The 13,762-nt window shown below is 37.2% G+C and overlaps 1 protein-coding gene across 1 annotated transcript; it reads right to left on the bottom strand.

The window, feature by feature from the left end:
- Positions 1-1,447: 1,447 nt before the first annotated feature.
- LOC110905582 (cyclin-dependent kinase F-4) lies at positions 1,448-2,725 on the bottom strand. The gene has a single exon (XM_022151224.1). It carries the CDS (start codon positions 2,659-2,661, stop codon positions 1,594-1,596), a length of 1,068 nt encoding a protein of 355 aa, XP_022006916.1. The 5' UTR covers positions 2,662-2,725; the 3' UTR covers positions 1,448-1,593.
- Between the last annotated feature and the right edge of the window lie 11,037 nt (positions 2,726-13,762).

Here is a 13,762-nt window from a genome sequence, read left to right as displayed (position 1 = left end):
TGTTTTCAAACAAAGAGTTCAAGAGTTCTAGTCTTATAAAACTTGCTTTTTTGGTCTTTTTAAATTCAAACTAACACTAATGTATTTAAAGAATGAGATTGAAAAAAAAAAAACAAAACACGCATTTTAAATTCAAACTAACACTAATGTTTTTAAAGAATGAGATTGAAAAAAAAAAAAACATGCATGCGTAACAACCTGTCTAAGCATTTTCCTAGTGCATAGCAGGTCTCCAAAGTAGAATATTGATTTGAATGGTTGAAGAAATGAAGGATTTTCGTGCCTTTCTTGTATGAAGATGGTATTTAAGAGATAGACAAATTACAAGGTGATCTCGGCTGTTTGTTTTGAGTCTAAAGGATACAACGAAATAACTGAATTGTGATGGAAGTAACTTTGCTTGGTTTGTTACTTGTTTAAGGAAAGTAGGCAAACATGTAATGGATCCTTATGTAGGGAACAACTTATAAATGTTTTTTATTGTTTTTGTTTACATTTCGAATTTGGCATTGTACTTTTATTGTGTGTTTAAAAAAATGAGTAATGATCATATATTTTTATTATCATATTGTGTTTTATTATGTTCATCGCCCTGCCCCGACCCAAACGCAGACCGACCCAAAATTTCTAACGTCGGTTGGTGAAAAATCTTAACACTGAAAAATGAGGAACCTATTGAAAAATGAGGGCAAGCAATCCAAAGTCTAGAAAAGCAATAATAATGCAACCTAAGTATGAGTATTTGAAACAATGATAGGGCTCAATGATCGATTTATAGTGTGTTCCTTAGTACCTCTAGCTATATAGCTAGTTGTAAAAATGGTGTCGAACTATGAAGACTTTGTGGTTAGTGTCTAGACTTAGATTGATTGCAAAACTATGACTATTGGTTGTTTGACCACTCAGAGCATGAACATGAGCGTACGAAAGCTCTTCATTGTCATCATTATTCGGGACACTTTTGATCTTCTTAGCCGATGATTAATTAAACTAATTTGTTCACAGGTGATTGAATTAAAATCAATTAGTCAAAATTGAAACAAGTGTGTATGAGTGTAACAATGGTGAATGAATTCATAAAACAATACAAACATTTTTCTCTCGTTCCTTCCGCTTCGTTGATTTCGATACAAAGGGATCTGATAGATTCGGTGACGAATCATGGAGCAAATCGGATTCAGTCGGCTCCTGTTTTACCAAATTAAAGTTATTAGGGCTCAAATAAAATTATTACCCATCAAATAGCAAATATATATTTTTTTTTTCAAATTATCTACACACTAATATATAACTTTGAACGGCAAACTCACATAACCCTAAACCAACTCTTAAATTTATTCCATTCCATAGAACTTAAACTATATCCACTTATAAGTGTAGATTGCATCAACACATTAATTAAAAAAAAACTTAAAAAAGTTACAACATTAATCACTGGGTATTAATATCAGTTGTTTGTCATTGGGCATTCAAAACGTCATTCAATATTGATTAAGTAGAACAAATATCCAATACAAACGAAAACCCTACACAAACTTAACCTCAGTTTCATATACGTTCAGGGTATTTGGATTCTATTATCCAAAACATCTTTTACTTCAAAAACACAAATGGATTTAACAGGAGCTTGTGAATCGGATCTTCACTTGCATCCACTCTATCTGACCCACTCGCACAACTTCTTAAGCTTCTTGTCTCCTTCAACAGCTCTCGTTGCCTAGCAATTCTGAACACGAGTGGTACGGAATTAAGAATGTTACAACATGTGTCTTCAAGGCGGACGGTTGGAGGCACGCGATAACACCCATGAAAGAAAGGATGCTGAAGCGCTTGCATGGCTGTGGGCCTTTCACAAGGACACCATGAAAGAAGCGAGGCAATAAGATTAACCGCATCAGAGCTTGCAGTCGGCAATAGTTCAGAAAACCGCACACCAGGAAAATCAGGAAACCGATAACATATGTTTCTAGCAAGATCAAGTCCCGAGAACCACGTACTTTCAGTTGGGGTGCCTAGCACTCGGCAGATTTTATACATTACATCTGATTCAGAAAAACCTTGAAACAATGGTTGGTTGGTAAATAACTCAGCCATGATTGCACCAGCTGCCCACATGTCAACCGAAGAATTGTAATATGGCGAACGTAGAAACACCTCCGGGGCACGATACCACAATGTTGTAACATTATGCGTATATGGCGGTTTACCATTCATCTCGCGGGCCATACCAAGATCACTGATCTTTACCAGATTCTTGGATACAAGAAGGTTCTCCGGTTTGAGATCACGGTGAAAGTATCCTTTGTGGTGCATGTGTGCAAGACCTTGAAAGATTTGGAAACATAAGTTTCTGATTTCGGTTTCCGAGAAAGGTTTCATTCTTGCAACCGTAAACTTGTAGAGATCGCATTCCATGCATTCGAATATCAAGAACAATGTGTTGTTTTCTCGTATGATCTCCTTGAGTTTTACGATATTCGGATGATTGGCCATCTTGATGAGTGATTTGACTTCCCTCAGGTTCATGCACTCTTCCGCTGTGTGATATTCTTGGATGAGTTTCTTGATCGCAACAAGTTCACCAGTTTGCTTATTCATGGCTTTCCACACAACTCCATAAGCCCCACGTCCAATTTCCATGATTCTTTCATATTTCTCCATAGCCTATAGATTGTAGTACAGTGAGTTTTGAAGCAATTTATTTAGTAGTATGGTGGATATGAAATTAGGGTGTGTGTGTTACTTATTTATACGGATTTTGTCAATGTCGGTGTTTAGAGGTTTTATTAGTTGTAACTGAAAGGTATTAGTATTGTTTAATATAAGTTCTCTAAAAACGAGATAAGTATATCTACACAATTCAAATTTACAAATCTGAGTTTTAAAAATACCGTTGTTTCATTTATTTTTCAAGATTTTATACTGATTCGTCGATTCATATTACGTGCGTAGAAAGTACATAGAATCCCTTGATTTGTCATTAAATGATTTGAATTGAGGGAACATTACTTGCACTTGTTCGTTTAAGAAAATAAATAATCTGATTTTTAAAAGGGAAAATTACGAAATTGGCCAAGAATATGTTTGACTTACCAAATTAGCCAATTGATGTCTCCTTGGAGCAGGGCATCCTATTTTTCAAGAGTTGTTATGCGTCTGCAGGTCACAAGGAAGCGTCAGGGAATAGGCAAGCGACACGTGTGGCAATGATTGGGTCTCAAAAGTTATGCTGCTTCGAAGGCGTCTACCAGACGCATCCACATTAGCTTGCGTCTGGCTTAGTGTGATGCGTCTGGCTGGGTACAAATTTTTATGCATCACGCTGCTGCTTCTTATGCGTCTATGAGACGCTTCCATATGTCAGCTTTTTGATGCCCCTCGCAGCTGCTTCTTAAGCGTCTAGAAGACGCTTCCATTCTGTTAGCTTTTTGATGCCCCTAGAAGCTGCTTCGTATGCGTCTAAGGACGCCTCCATTTGTCAGCTTTTTGATGCCCCTCTGTCAGCTTTTTCAAAGGTGCTTCGTATGCGTCTATGGACGCTTCCTCTGTCAGCTTTTTTATAGCTACTTTGTATGCGTCTATAAGACGCTTTGGTTGTCAGCTTTCTCGTTGATTTATGCGTCTCTAGACGCCTCAAGTTATGCGGCTATGACGCAACACGTGTCAAACGGGACGCTTGTAATGCGTCGGTAATCAGAAAGTACTTTTTTGACTCTTTAGAACTGACAGACGCATTGGAGGAGTCTCGTTGGACGCTTTAGACAAAAAAATTAGTTTTCGTTTTTATTAATTTGATATATTAGACGTTTCTATTTTTAGATTAGTCTAGGTAGCAAGCAGTATACTCTTTACATTTTAGATAATTTCATCTCCAAAATTTTTACAACAAATATCTATTTATTTTATATTTTTTTCTGTATTGATATGACAGTCAGATTTGTTGTTTACTCTGGAGACAAGTGGGAAGTCGTTGATGGGAGGCTAGAGTACGTGGTCCAACCAGATTCTGTTAGACGTGGTTTTGAAACTTCTACTACAATTTCTTATAAAACATTTTTAAAAAATCTTAGTGAGTCAACAGGTCTTCAAAACATCACACTGTATCTTACAAAATGTCAAGTTTTAGCTATCCCATTGATATAATTGATGATTCCGATCTTATTTTTTTTTTCAATAATGCGGAAGGAAACTCTCATGAGTTATTTAAATTATATGTGGTGCAAGAACTTGGTGTTGGTTCATCTGCGGGTTCTACCAATTTTTTTAAATGTCCCGATCTTAACGTAAATGTTTTTCCTGAAGATGAATTTAACGCATCATATAAATCTGGAGTTACTGATAATGTTAATTGTCCTCTTGAAAATAAAAGCCAGATTTACATAGGTTATATTTTCCGTAACAAGCAGGAAATGAAAATAGAATTAGGAAAAATGTGCCTTTCCGAAGGTTTTTCGTATAAAATAGACAGATCATCCAAAACTCGTTACGAAGTATCTTGTATTGATAAGAATTGCCATTGGAATTTCAAGACAGCGAGTCGGGAATCTTGTGATGTTTTTTACGTTAACGTGTTGAACCTATTGGATGACCCGGATCACCTACAGCCCTATTACCCTATTACGCGGGCCGCGTAAGATGACCCTTAAGGTCTACGCGGGCCGCGAGAAACCCGAAAATCAGTCCTATAAATAGAAGGCCTCGGATCTTCAGTCTGCTCGTTCATTTTCATTCTCAATCTCGAAATTTTGAATAGATAACATAATTTCCGGGTATAATACCCCCCTAAATAGCGAGGTTCTGCTCCGATGTAAGTATCATAACCCCTGGAGACGTATTAGATACTCTGCCCGATTGATCTAGGGTTCCGTATCGGCTGTCGTGGTTCTGCCCGACGTAGTCGTTGGAATGCCGTCTCGGGAAGGGTATTACTAATGTTAAAATGGGTTATTATACTAACACGCGTGCATTTGTGTAATTTATAGATTATCACCAGGAAACCCTAAAGGATAATCTAAGACAGCAATGTGAGTAATCCTTCTTTTTGTGTAAACCTTTTTGTGAGTTTATCCGCCTTTTGTAAAACTTTTGTTAACTGTTTTTACAAAACCTCACATGAATAATTATATATTAAGCAGTTATTGAGTATTTGTAAGAATACAATTATCATGAGTATGTTGGGGTTTTGTATACAAAATTTGTTACTGGAGGGGTAACATTTCCACAAGTCAGGTCTGACAGTACCACGGGTGATAATTGGTATAACTTGGAAACAAATGTAATTGCGAGACCGCCCTCAATACTGTACAATGGTTTTTATTGAAACTTGATTAAACTGGGATTCATTCACCAGTATTTCCTATTGACAAAATGTTTTTAAAACCCGTTTCAGGTAACAAAATGTGAAAGCCAAATAGAAGCCAGCTGGACATCACTGAAGGCTTGGAAAAGTGGCAATAAAGTTACCTAAAAATAAATAGATGTTTTATTAAATAAAATAGGGTGTATCCCTACGAAAATATGTGTACTGAAAACTTGGGTTTTATCCCATGTGTTTATTATTATGAAAGTGTGGTATTTTACTCTGATAAAATATTTCCTAACTACGGTCCTGATGAAAATTCCGCTGCCAAATTAGACAAAAACAAGATACCACCAGAACTGGCCGCAGCCGCCTGTTCCTGGGTTTGTACTAGGGGGACGGGGGTTGCGACAGAAGGTGGTATCAGAGCTAAGCCACTGATTCAGCCACATAAGTGTTCTGCTGACACCAAAATTCAAAGTGTTAGGAAATAAATTACGGAACTACATGCATAATTGTATTTATTTGTTATGTGTTATTTGACTATTTGTTAGTTTTCAGTATGAGCGACCAAGGACCATCTGACGTGTACCGTCAATTGTCTGGTTCGCCTAGAAGCGAAGGTGCCTCTTCTCAGCCTGCGCTCTCGGGGTACTCTGCTGATACGAAAGAAGGAATATTCGTATTTAAGGCTCAATCTGAAGAGCCATTTCCTCAGAAAAAGAGGGGATGGTTTAGTAGGGGAGCACGTTAGCGTAGAAAGCATATGAAAAAGTTACAAGACCAGAGAGCACTAGCCGCAGCTAAAAGAGAAACCGATGCTTATGCCCAGGATATGCTTAATAGGGGTATAGCCAATATCCATATCTTAGCAACCACCACAGCTGACCCACACCTGGAGCAAATGTTAGCACCCCAACCACAACCACCAAATTCTTGATCAACCAATGGAGATAGAAAACCCTGAAAACCAAGTAGAAATGCATGATTTCAATCCGGAGGAAACACCTAGGGTACCCACACCAAATCCCTTTGACCCAAATTACGACCCATGGTGGGACGACAACAGGGACTATGTGCAACATTACCCCATCCATGAAGATTTGCCACTGCCGAATCTAGGAGCCTACCCAGGGTTAGATCCTCTAGATCCCTATTATGATAATGATGTATTCATTAGAGAGATTTTAGAGAATCTTTACCCATACCAGGCCCCTTACCAAGAACCCCCACCCCAGATTCCGAACCCAGTCCTAGAATCTGCACCCCCAATGAGTGCAGAAAACGTACAAGAACTTAGGACATTCGGTGAGGAAATTTTAGAAAGTAGTTAACGGATGAGACAGGTAGGAGAGCGTCTCGTATGGAAATACGATGAACGCAATATGGATTTCTAGATTAATCCATATCCATGAATGGGATGGTGAAAATGGTAGTAATAATATAATAATAATATAATAATATATATAATATGTTTGCTTGAAAAAAAAAACTACTGATGCCTATTACTAAGTAGTGTAGCTTTAAATTTCAGTCGGTATTGTAATTTAAATTTCAGTACTGGTGTGTAATAGATGCCTATTATATGAATAGAGTAAAGTCGCAATGATCGACGCTTTTGACCAAAAGTGTGTGACATGCAATTGCTATATTCAAATATTATTTTGTGATATTAATATGTGGTAAATGTTTAAAATTCAGATGGACAACGAAGTAAACCAGGAAAACCAGAGTGATAATCACCCGGATAACGATAATCTGTGTTGGTGCAGTTGTCTGTCGACTACATCTTCGTTCGAGTCCTAGAGTCTTAGAATAGGAATGATTGTAAATGATTGTAAATATGAGAAATAGTGATTGTATAGGTTTAGATGTTGGATCGCTAATTAGGGCATTATTGTTTGGATCGCTTATACGGTAATTGTATGAACCGCTCGAGTGAACAAACAAGTGGTTCGCTCGAACGACATCATGTAGGACCGCTCGAGTGACTACTTGGACCGCTTATTGGACCTGTCCAATAAGCGGTTCCCAAACAATATATATACCTCATCAGCGATCTGAGTTAGAACGGTTAGAATATTGTGTAGAAATCGTGCCGAAGCTTTGCCGGTGCGAGATTTGAGCTGTAAACGTCTGATATTAGTAAAACAAGTAGTTAAAGTGATTTGCCTGCTGTTTCTACCTTAGTTTCTTGTAATTCCGCACCTGAAACCAAGGAGAAAGCCTCTGAACGACTCGTTCGGGTCAGAATACGATCCTACAAGTGGTATCAGAGCTCAGGAAGAGGTTCTCTGCAGAAATTAGCCGGATTTCGTCACTTTTTCTTACTTCTACACCTTCTTTTTCTGATTCGGGAAGATTTCACGGTCGGAATTTGCTCAATTTTTCACAGATTGTGCGAAATAGTATCGAGATAAACCCTAGAAAGTTTCAGATCTAAATTCAAAGTCTAAGTGGATCAAAATTGGAATTGAAGTTGAACCGCTCGATCGAATAGGTTGTGGATCGCTTATCCGGACGAATCAGGAACCGCTCATTCGATCGGATTACCCTTGAATCGCTCATTCGGACGGTTGGGAACCGCTCATCCGAACGGTTGGGAACCGCTCATTCGGACAATCTGATCTTGGACCGCTCCAAATTCATTGTTGTGAATCGCTTATTCAGACTTATTTGGATCGCTCATCCGGACCATTGTGAATCGCTCATTCGGTCGAATTGTTCTTGGATCGCTTATTCGAACTGATTTGGACCGCTCCAAATTCACTGATTGTGGATCGCTTATTTGGATCATTTCTGGATCGCTTATTCAGACATTTTTTTTTGAATCGCTTATTTGTCATCCGGATTGCTTATCTGGACCGCTTATTTGGCTCAATAACTGATTGGTCTGCTTTTCTATCACATTTAGATCGCTTATTCGTCAACAAACACGTGTCGGTTTGTTTTGCGAAACATGGCAATGATGTTTGATGAACAGGAGAACTATTATTTCGAAAGATTTAATAACTGGAATAACGGATTTCTAGATGAGGGGTATAGAAAAGTGAGCAAAGATGGTTGGGCAAAAAGGTTCAAATATTTCGTGTGTCTGAAAGACGAAACGTTGGATGATCTTAAAGACCGATATAGTGTTTTACTGAATTATATGAAAGATCATGAGATATACCCGTCAAATGTTGAAAAATTGGAGAAATTTGCAGATGCATTACCGATTGAATGGGGTGAATGTTTGAAGAATTTAAGAGAGAACTCAAATTTTTCAAAACTACCTCTAAATCAATTCATCAGCAAACTTCAAGCTCATGAACTTGAAACCAGAAAGCAAAAGAAAGATTTGATCAAGGTTTTGGAGTATAATTTGCTAGATCTAAGTTTAGATGTGATTGAAGAGATGCACAAAAGGGTTACTAAATGTATCAGGACAAAACATGTGTTGAAATACGATTTCAAACGAGGTTGTTATATTGATAATAATGGAAATCCTTTTGATTTCGTTAAATTGTTTTGTGCAGGTACATTGATAGCAAAGGAAGAAGAAACTTCAAAAGCTGAAGAATCGGTGAAGAATGAAACAATGTGCTCAACATGCGATAACTTTAAGACTGACAATGACAAACTCGTGAGAGACATAGAAAGTTTGGCATTTGAAGTCAAAAAGTTGAAATACGAGAAGCACGTTGCTGAAAATCAGATTCTTTCTCTGGAAAAAGATTGTGAGAAGTTGAAAGCCGAAAATGACAAACTGTTGGTTGATTTTAACAGTTTGACTTTGAAAAATCAAGAATTTGAGGGGCAAGTGAAAATTCTTGAAGATGGGAGAAATGTGTTCAGTAAAAACAACATTGAAAAACAAAAGATGATAAATTCCCATCTTCAGAAGATTGTCGAACTTGAAAAAGAAGGTGAAAGCGCTCAAAAGAGAATCAAAGAGTTGGTAAAAGAGCTTGAAATCAAACAGAAATCTTCAGAAGATTTAGATTTCTGGATAAAGCTTGAAAACAAAAACCTGAAAGCGAATGAATCAAAATTTCAGGAACAGATCAAAATTTTGATAAATGAAAAGTCTGTTCTTGAAAATTTGAAGGTTGAGAATGAAAATTCCATCAAGTCTCATCTTGAGAGAATATCTCAGCTTGAGGAAGAAGCTAAGAATTCCAGGATCAAGATAGATAAACTTGAGAAGAAATTGATCAATTTTGCGACTAAATCTGACAAGTTGAATATTCCTTGTCCAAAACCGATCAATTCAGTTCCAGTAAGTGTAAATGCTACAAACTTTGACAAAGTCAAAGTCAAAGATTGTGATGATAAAACTGATGAGGAAAATGAGAAATTTTATTCAGCAGATGAGTCTGAGACAGAGTCTGATGATGAAAATGTTAAGAAAGAAAAACAAAAATTGTTTTTAAAGTTGAAAGAAAAATTTCAGAAAACTGTTCTGCAATCAATTGAAAAAGGTGAATGCTCTAAGCAAAAACCTGTGAAGAAGATTGTAAAACAGAATCAAAACTTAAAAAATGAAGAAAAAAACTCATCAGTACGATCATCCAATCAAAAGAAAAAATTACAAAAAATAGAAAATGAAAATTCAAAATTTGTTGTGTGCAGAACAAACCACAGTGCAAAAGCGTCAAAACCAGCACATTTGAGGAAGGAAAATCACCAAGCCAGACAATGTTATGATCTGAGTGTTTGGTGTAAAGGTGGTAACTGGTATGATAACAGGGTGTGCTACAGCTGCGGATATCAGGGGCATATTGCTGTTAACTGCCAATACTGGAGTTATGAGACCAGGAGGTGCTATAATTGCAATATCAAAGGTCACATTGCCAGAGATTGCCCAAGGAGATCGAATGAAAGATTGAGGGCTAATTTTCAGAAATCGGCAAAGATTCCAGTCAAAGTCAAGCCCCAGGAACAGAAGGTTCTGAAACCTAAAGTTCCAGAACAGTCAATTCAGGAAAAGAAAGTTAAACTTTCACAGGGGCAGAAAGACAAACTGAGGAAAAAGAGAAAGAAAGCGAGAGAATATCTCGAAAAGATTTTGTCTTCGGGTTCACCCGACAGATCGAAGAAGAGTGCTGATGAATCAACTTCCTCAACTGCAAAGTCAAGCAAGTCGAATTCATCAGATGCAAATCTGAGGACAAAAGAGGAGAAGAAAAGGAAGAAAGTGAAGTTTTCACTTCCTGGCGATGAATTTGTTTCTTCGAAAACAAAGGAGCCACATGTCGGCGATGAATCTGACTCATTAAAGTCAGACAAGCCACATTCAGGCAATGATTATGGTATGGTAAAACCAGAAGAGCCATGTGTTGAGGTAAAGGTCGAGAATTCTAGTTTAACAATGGATGAGAAAAATTTTCCACCATTGTTGAATAAGAATTCAAAATCACCCAAGGCTGGTCAGGCTTGGGTGAAACTTTTCAAATAGAAAAACCTGACTTGCCGGAGCTCCCAGGTTTGTAAGAGTGGAGCATGAATCGGCATCTTTTTAAATCTGTGTTTAAAGATTTTGCAGGAATTGCCGGAGATCCCAAGATGGTATCGTGGATCATGAATCGGCATCTTTCTTGAATTTTATTCGGTAACGTTAATCATGCAAACGGTAAAGAGGTTTGGTTGTGTTTGTGAATGTTTTACAAGTGGTACAGAGGATTCTGGACTGCATATGGTAAATCAAGGACATTAACTTGTACTTGGATTTTCCTACTATTGTGAAAAAAACAAGATGATGAAGTAACCCCGTACCTAAATTGTTTGGTAAAAAAACTAATTTTTCGGAAAAACCATTTTGATTAAAACAAACTTAAGTGTTTTGAAATCACAATGGGAAAATAGTTTGTTGTGAGGGGGAGTTCTGATTGTTTATGCCAGGTGGATAGAGAATTGAAGTGATTCTCATCAAGTTGTCAAGTTTGTACAGTTTGTTTCAAATTTTCTCAGAAAATCAAAATTGAAACATATTTTGATTTTAGGGGGAGAAAAATTTTAAAAAAATTAGAAAATTTGAAAATGTCAAAAACATTAAAAATTTAAAAAAGAGTTTTGTTGTGAAAAAGAGGAAATGATTGTAAATCAGTGGACTATCACAGCACGCTAAAGAAATGTAATGTAAAATGTGATAAACGGTCTCACTGATGATGTGACGATAGGTTTTTGTACATTTAGTAGATTTATTCGGGATATAAACCTAAAATTTCAAACTTGTGAAATTCGTGGGGAACACTACTTGGATATATAGGTAACCCCTGAAATCTCGTTTGAAAGGTCTCGTATTCTGATATACTAGGTGTTTATACTCTATGATGTCTGGGGTATTATTCCGGGACTTCTGCTGAACGGTAGTTCTGACCTAGTCCTTGGCTAATACTTTCCACAAAATGCTTGAAACATAGCATAAAGCCCTCAGTTGATTAGACAATAAAATTGATAATCATCTGTTGTAGCTGAAAAGATCCTCTAAAGGGGACACACTGCTAAGTCGAAGCTGATATCTCTCTGCTGAACGGAAGTTCTGACCTGAGATCCCTCAGTTCTCGCATCTTTCCCCTAATTTATGTACAGACATCATTGTAGTGTTCATACCTGTAAGACTGAATATTGGGATTCTGGATACGGGAGTATATTCAAGAGGTGGGACATATGAATTGAACTAAGTTCATAAAATACCTAAATAGTATCCTGAATAGATTGAAAATTGTATGAAAATTTAAGAGGACAATTATATCGTCAATCTACGTGAATCGTTTAGAACTTAAAACGATTAAAAGCTTAACGGTGCTTGTGTTATGTCTCAAAAACTGATATGATCCTCTTGCACAAACTCACAAAAATATGTTTGTTTTGCATTTTAATTTCTGTCTTTGCATTTATGTTTCATATTTTCAAAAATCCAAAAAGATTTTTGACAACTGATGGTGAAAAGCTGATTTTCAAAATCTCAAAGGCTAAACTTGATGAACATACAGGTTGGTTAAGTCATTTGAAATGTTTAAAATGATTCATTAGGTTGAATCAGAAATTGGAATGTTTCAAATTTGTGAATCAGTGGTTAACTGAAAACAGTATCACATGATTAAGTTGATTCATTAAGATTGAATCACAATTATTTTGGTTTGTGAAAGTATGGTTAAGTTTTGCAGGTTTCTGATCCTGTTGCTACAGATAGCCAGGAGACATATCAGAACCAGAGATGATGAGCTGAACAGAGAGAAGCCAGGAGATAATTTCGATGGTGGTAACAAAATCCCAGACGACTATCATAGCAGGGTGTTAGGGGGAGTCTGATGAAGGTTATAGCCAAAGAAAGTTAGATCCAGGCAGAATTCTTGAAGAAGACTGAACTATATCCGAGAATGTCTTGTTGAAGACTCTCACTGAAGATTCCGTCAACATTCAAGGGGGAGTCTGTTGGTGCAGTTGTCTGTCGACTACATCTTCATTCGAGTCCTAGAGTCTTAGAATAGGAATGATTGTAAATGATTGTAAATATGAGAAATAGTGATTGTATAGGTTTAGATGTTGGATCGCTAATTAGGGCATTATTGTTTGGATCGCTCATACGGTAATTGTATGAACCGCTCGAGTGAACAAACAAGTGGTTCGCTCGAACGACATCATGTAGGACCGCTCGAGTGACTACTTGGACCGCTTATTGGACCTGTCCAATAAGCGGTTCCCAAACAATATATATACCTCATCAGCGATCTGAGTTAGAACGGTTAGAATATTGTGTAGAAATCGTGCCGAAGCTTTGCCGGTGCGAGATTTGAGCTGTAAACGTCTGATATTAGTAAAACAAGTAGTTAAAGTGATTTGCCTGCTGTTTCTACCTTAGTTTCTTGTAATTCCGCACCTGAAACCAAGGAGAAAGCCTCTGAACGACTCGTTCGGGTCAGAATACGATCCTACAATCTGAATAATGAGAATCCAAACAACAATAACAATGGAAACCAAGTGGATAATAGTACCCTCCAACATATAGTGGCACAAGGAATCATAGATGCGATGCCATTTAATTTCCAAAATGTTAAGGAAGCAGAAAATAAATGTAAGCATAGTAGTAAGCGACCAACTTAACCTGAACACAACGTAAACAATGGACCCGTACTTCAAGTGCCCATTCCCAAAAGAAGAAGAACCATGCCTTATGGTTGTTCTTATAAAGAATTCTGGTCTTGCAAACCAATAGAATTCTCGGGCAATGAAGGACCCATTGCAGCTCTACGCTGGATAGACAAAGCTGAGGCTGTTTTAAAAATAAGCAAATGTGTTGACGAAGACAAGATAATGTTTGCTTCAATTCTGTTTAAGAACTCAGCCTTAGAATGATGGAACACTATCCTCCAATCAAAAGGAAGTGATAGGGTTTACAACATGGAATGAGAGGAATTTAAAATTATGGTAGAAAGGAAATTCTGCCCTCCCAATGAAAAGGAACAGATAGCGAATAAG

This window comes from Helianthus annuus, chromosome 14 (assembly GCF_002127325.2).
Source record: "Helianthus annuus cultivar XRQ/B chromosome 14, HanXRQr2.0-SUNRISE, whole genome shotgun sequence".
NCBI lineage: Eukaryota > Viridiplantae > Streptophyta > Magnoliopsida > Asterales > Asteraceae > Helianthus > Helianthus annuus.
The sequence above is the reverse complement of the archived record's forward strand: the minus strand, read 5'-3'. Positions and strand labels throughout refer to the sequence as shown.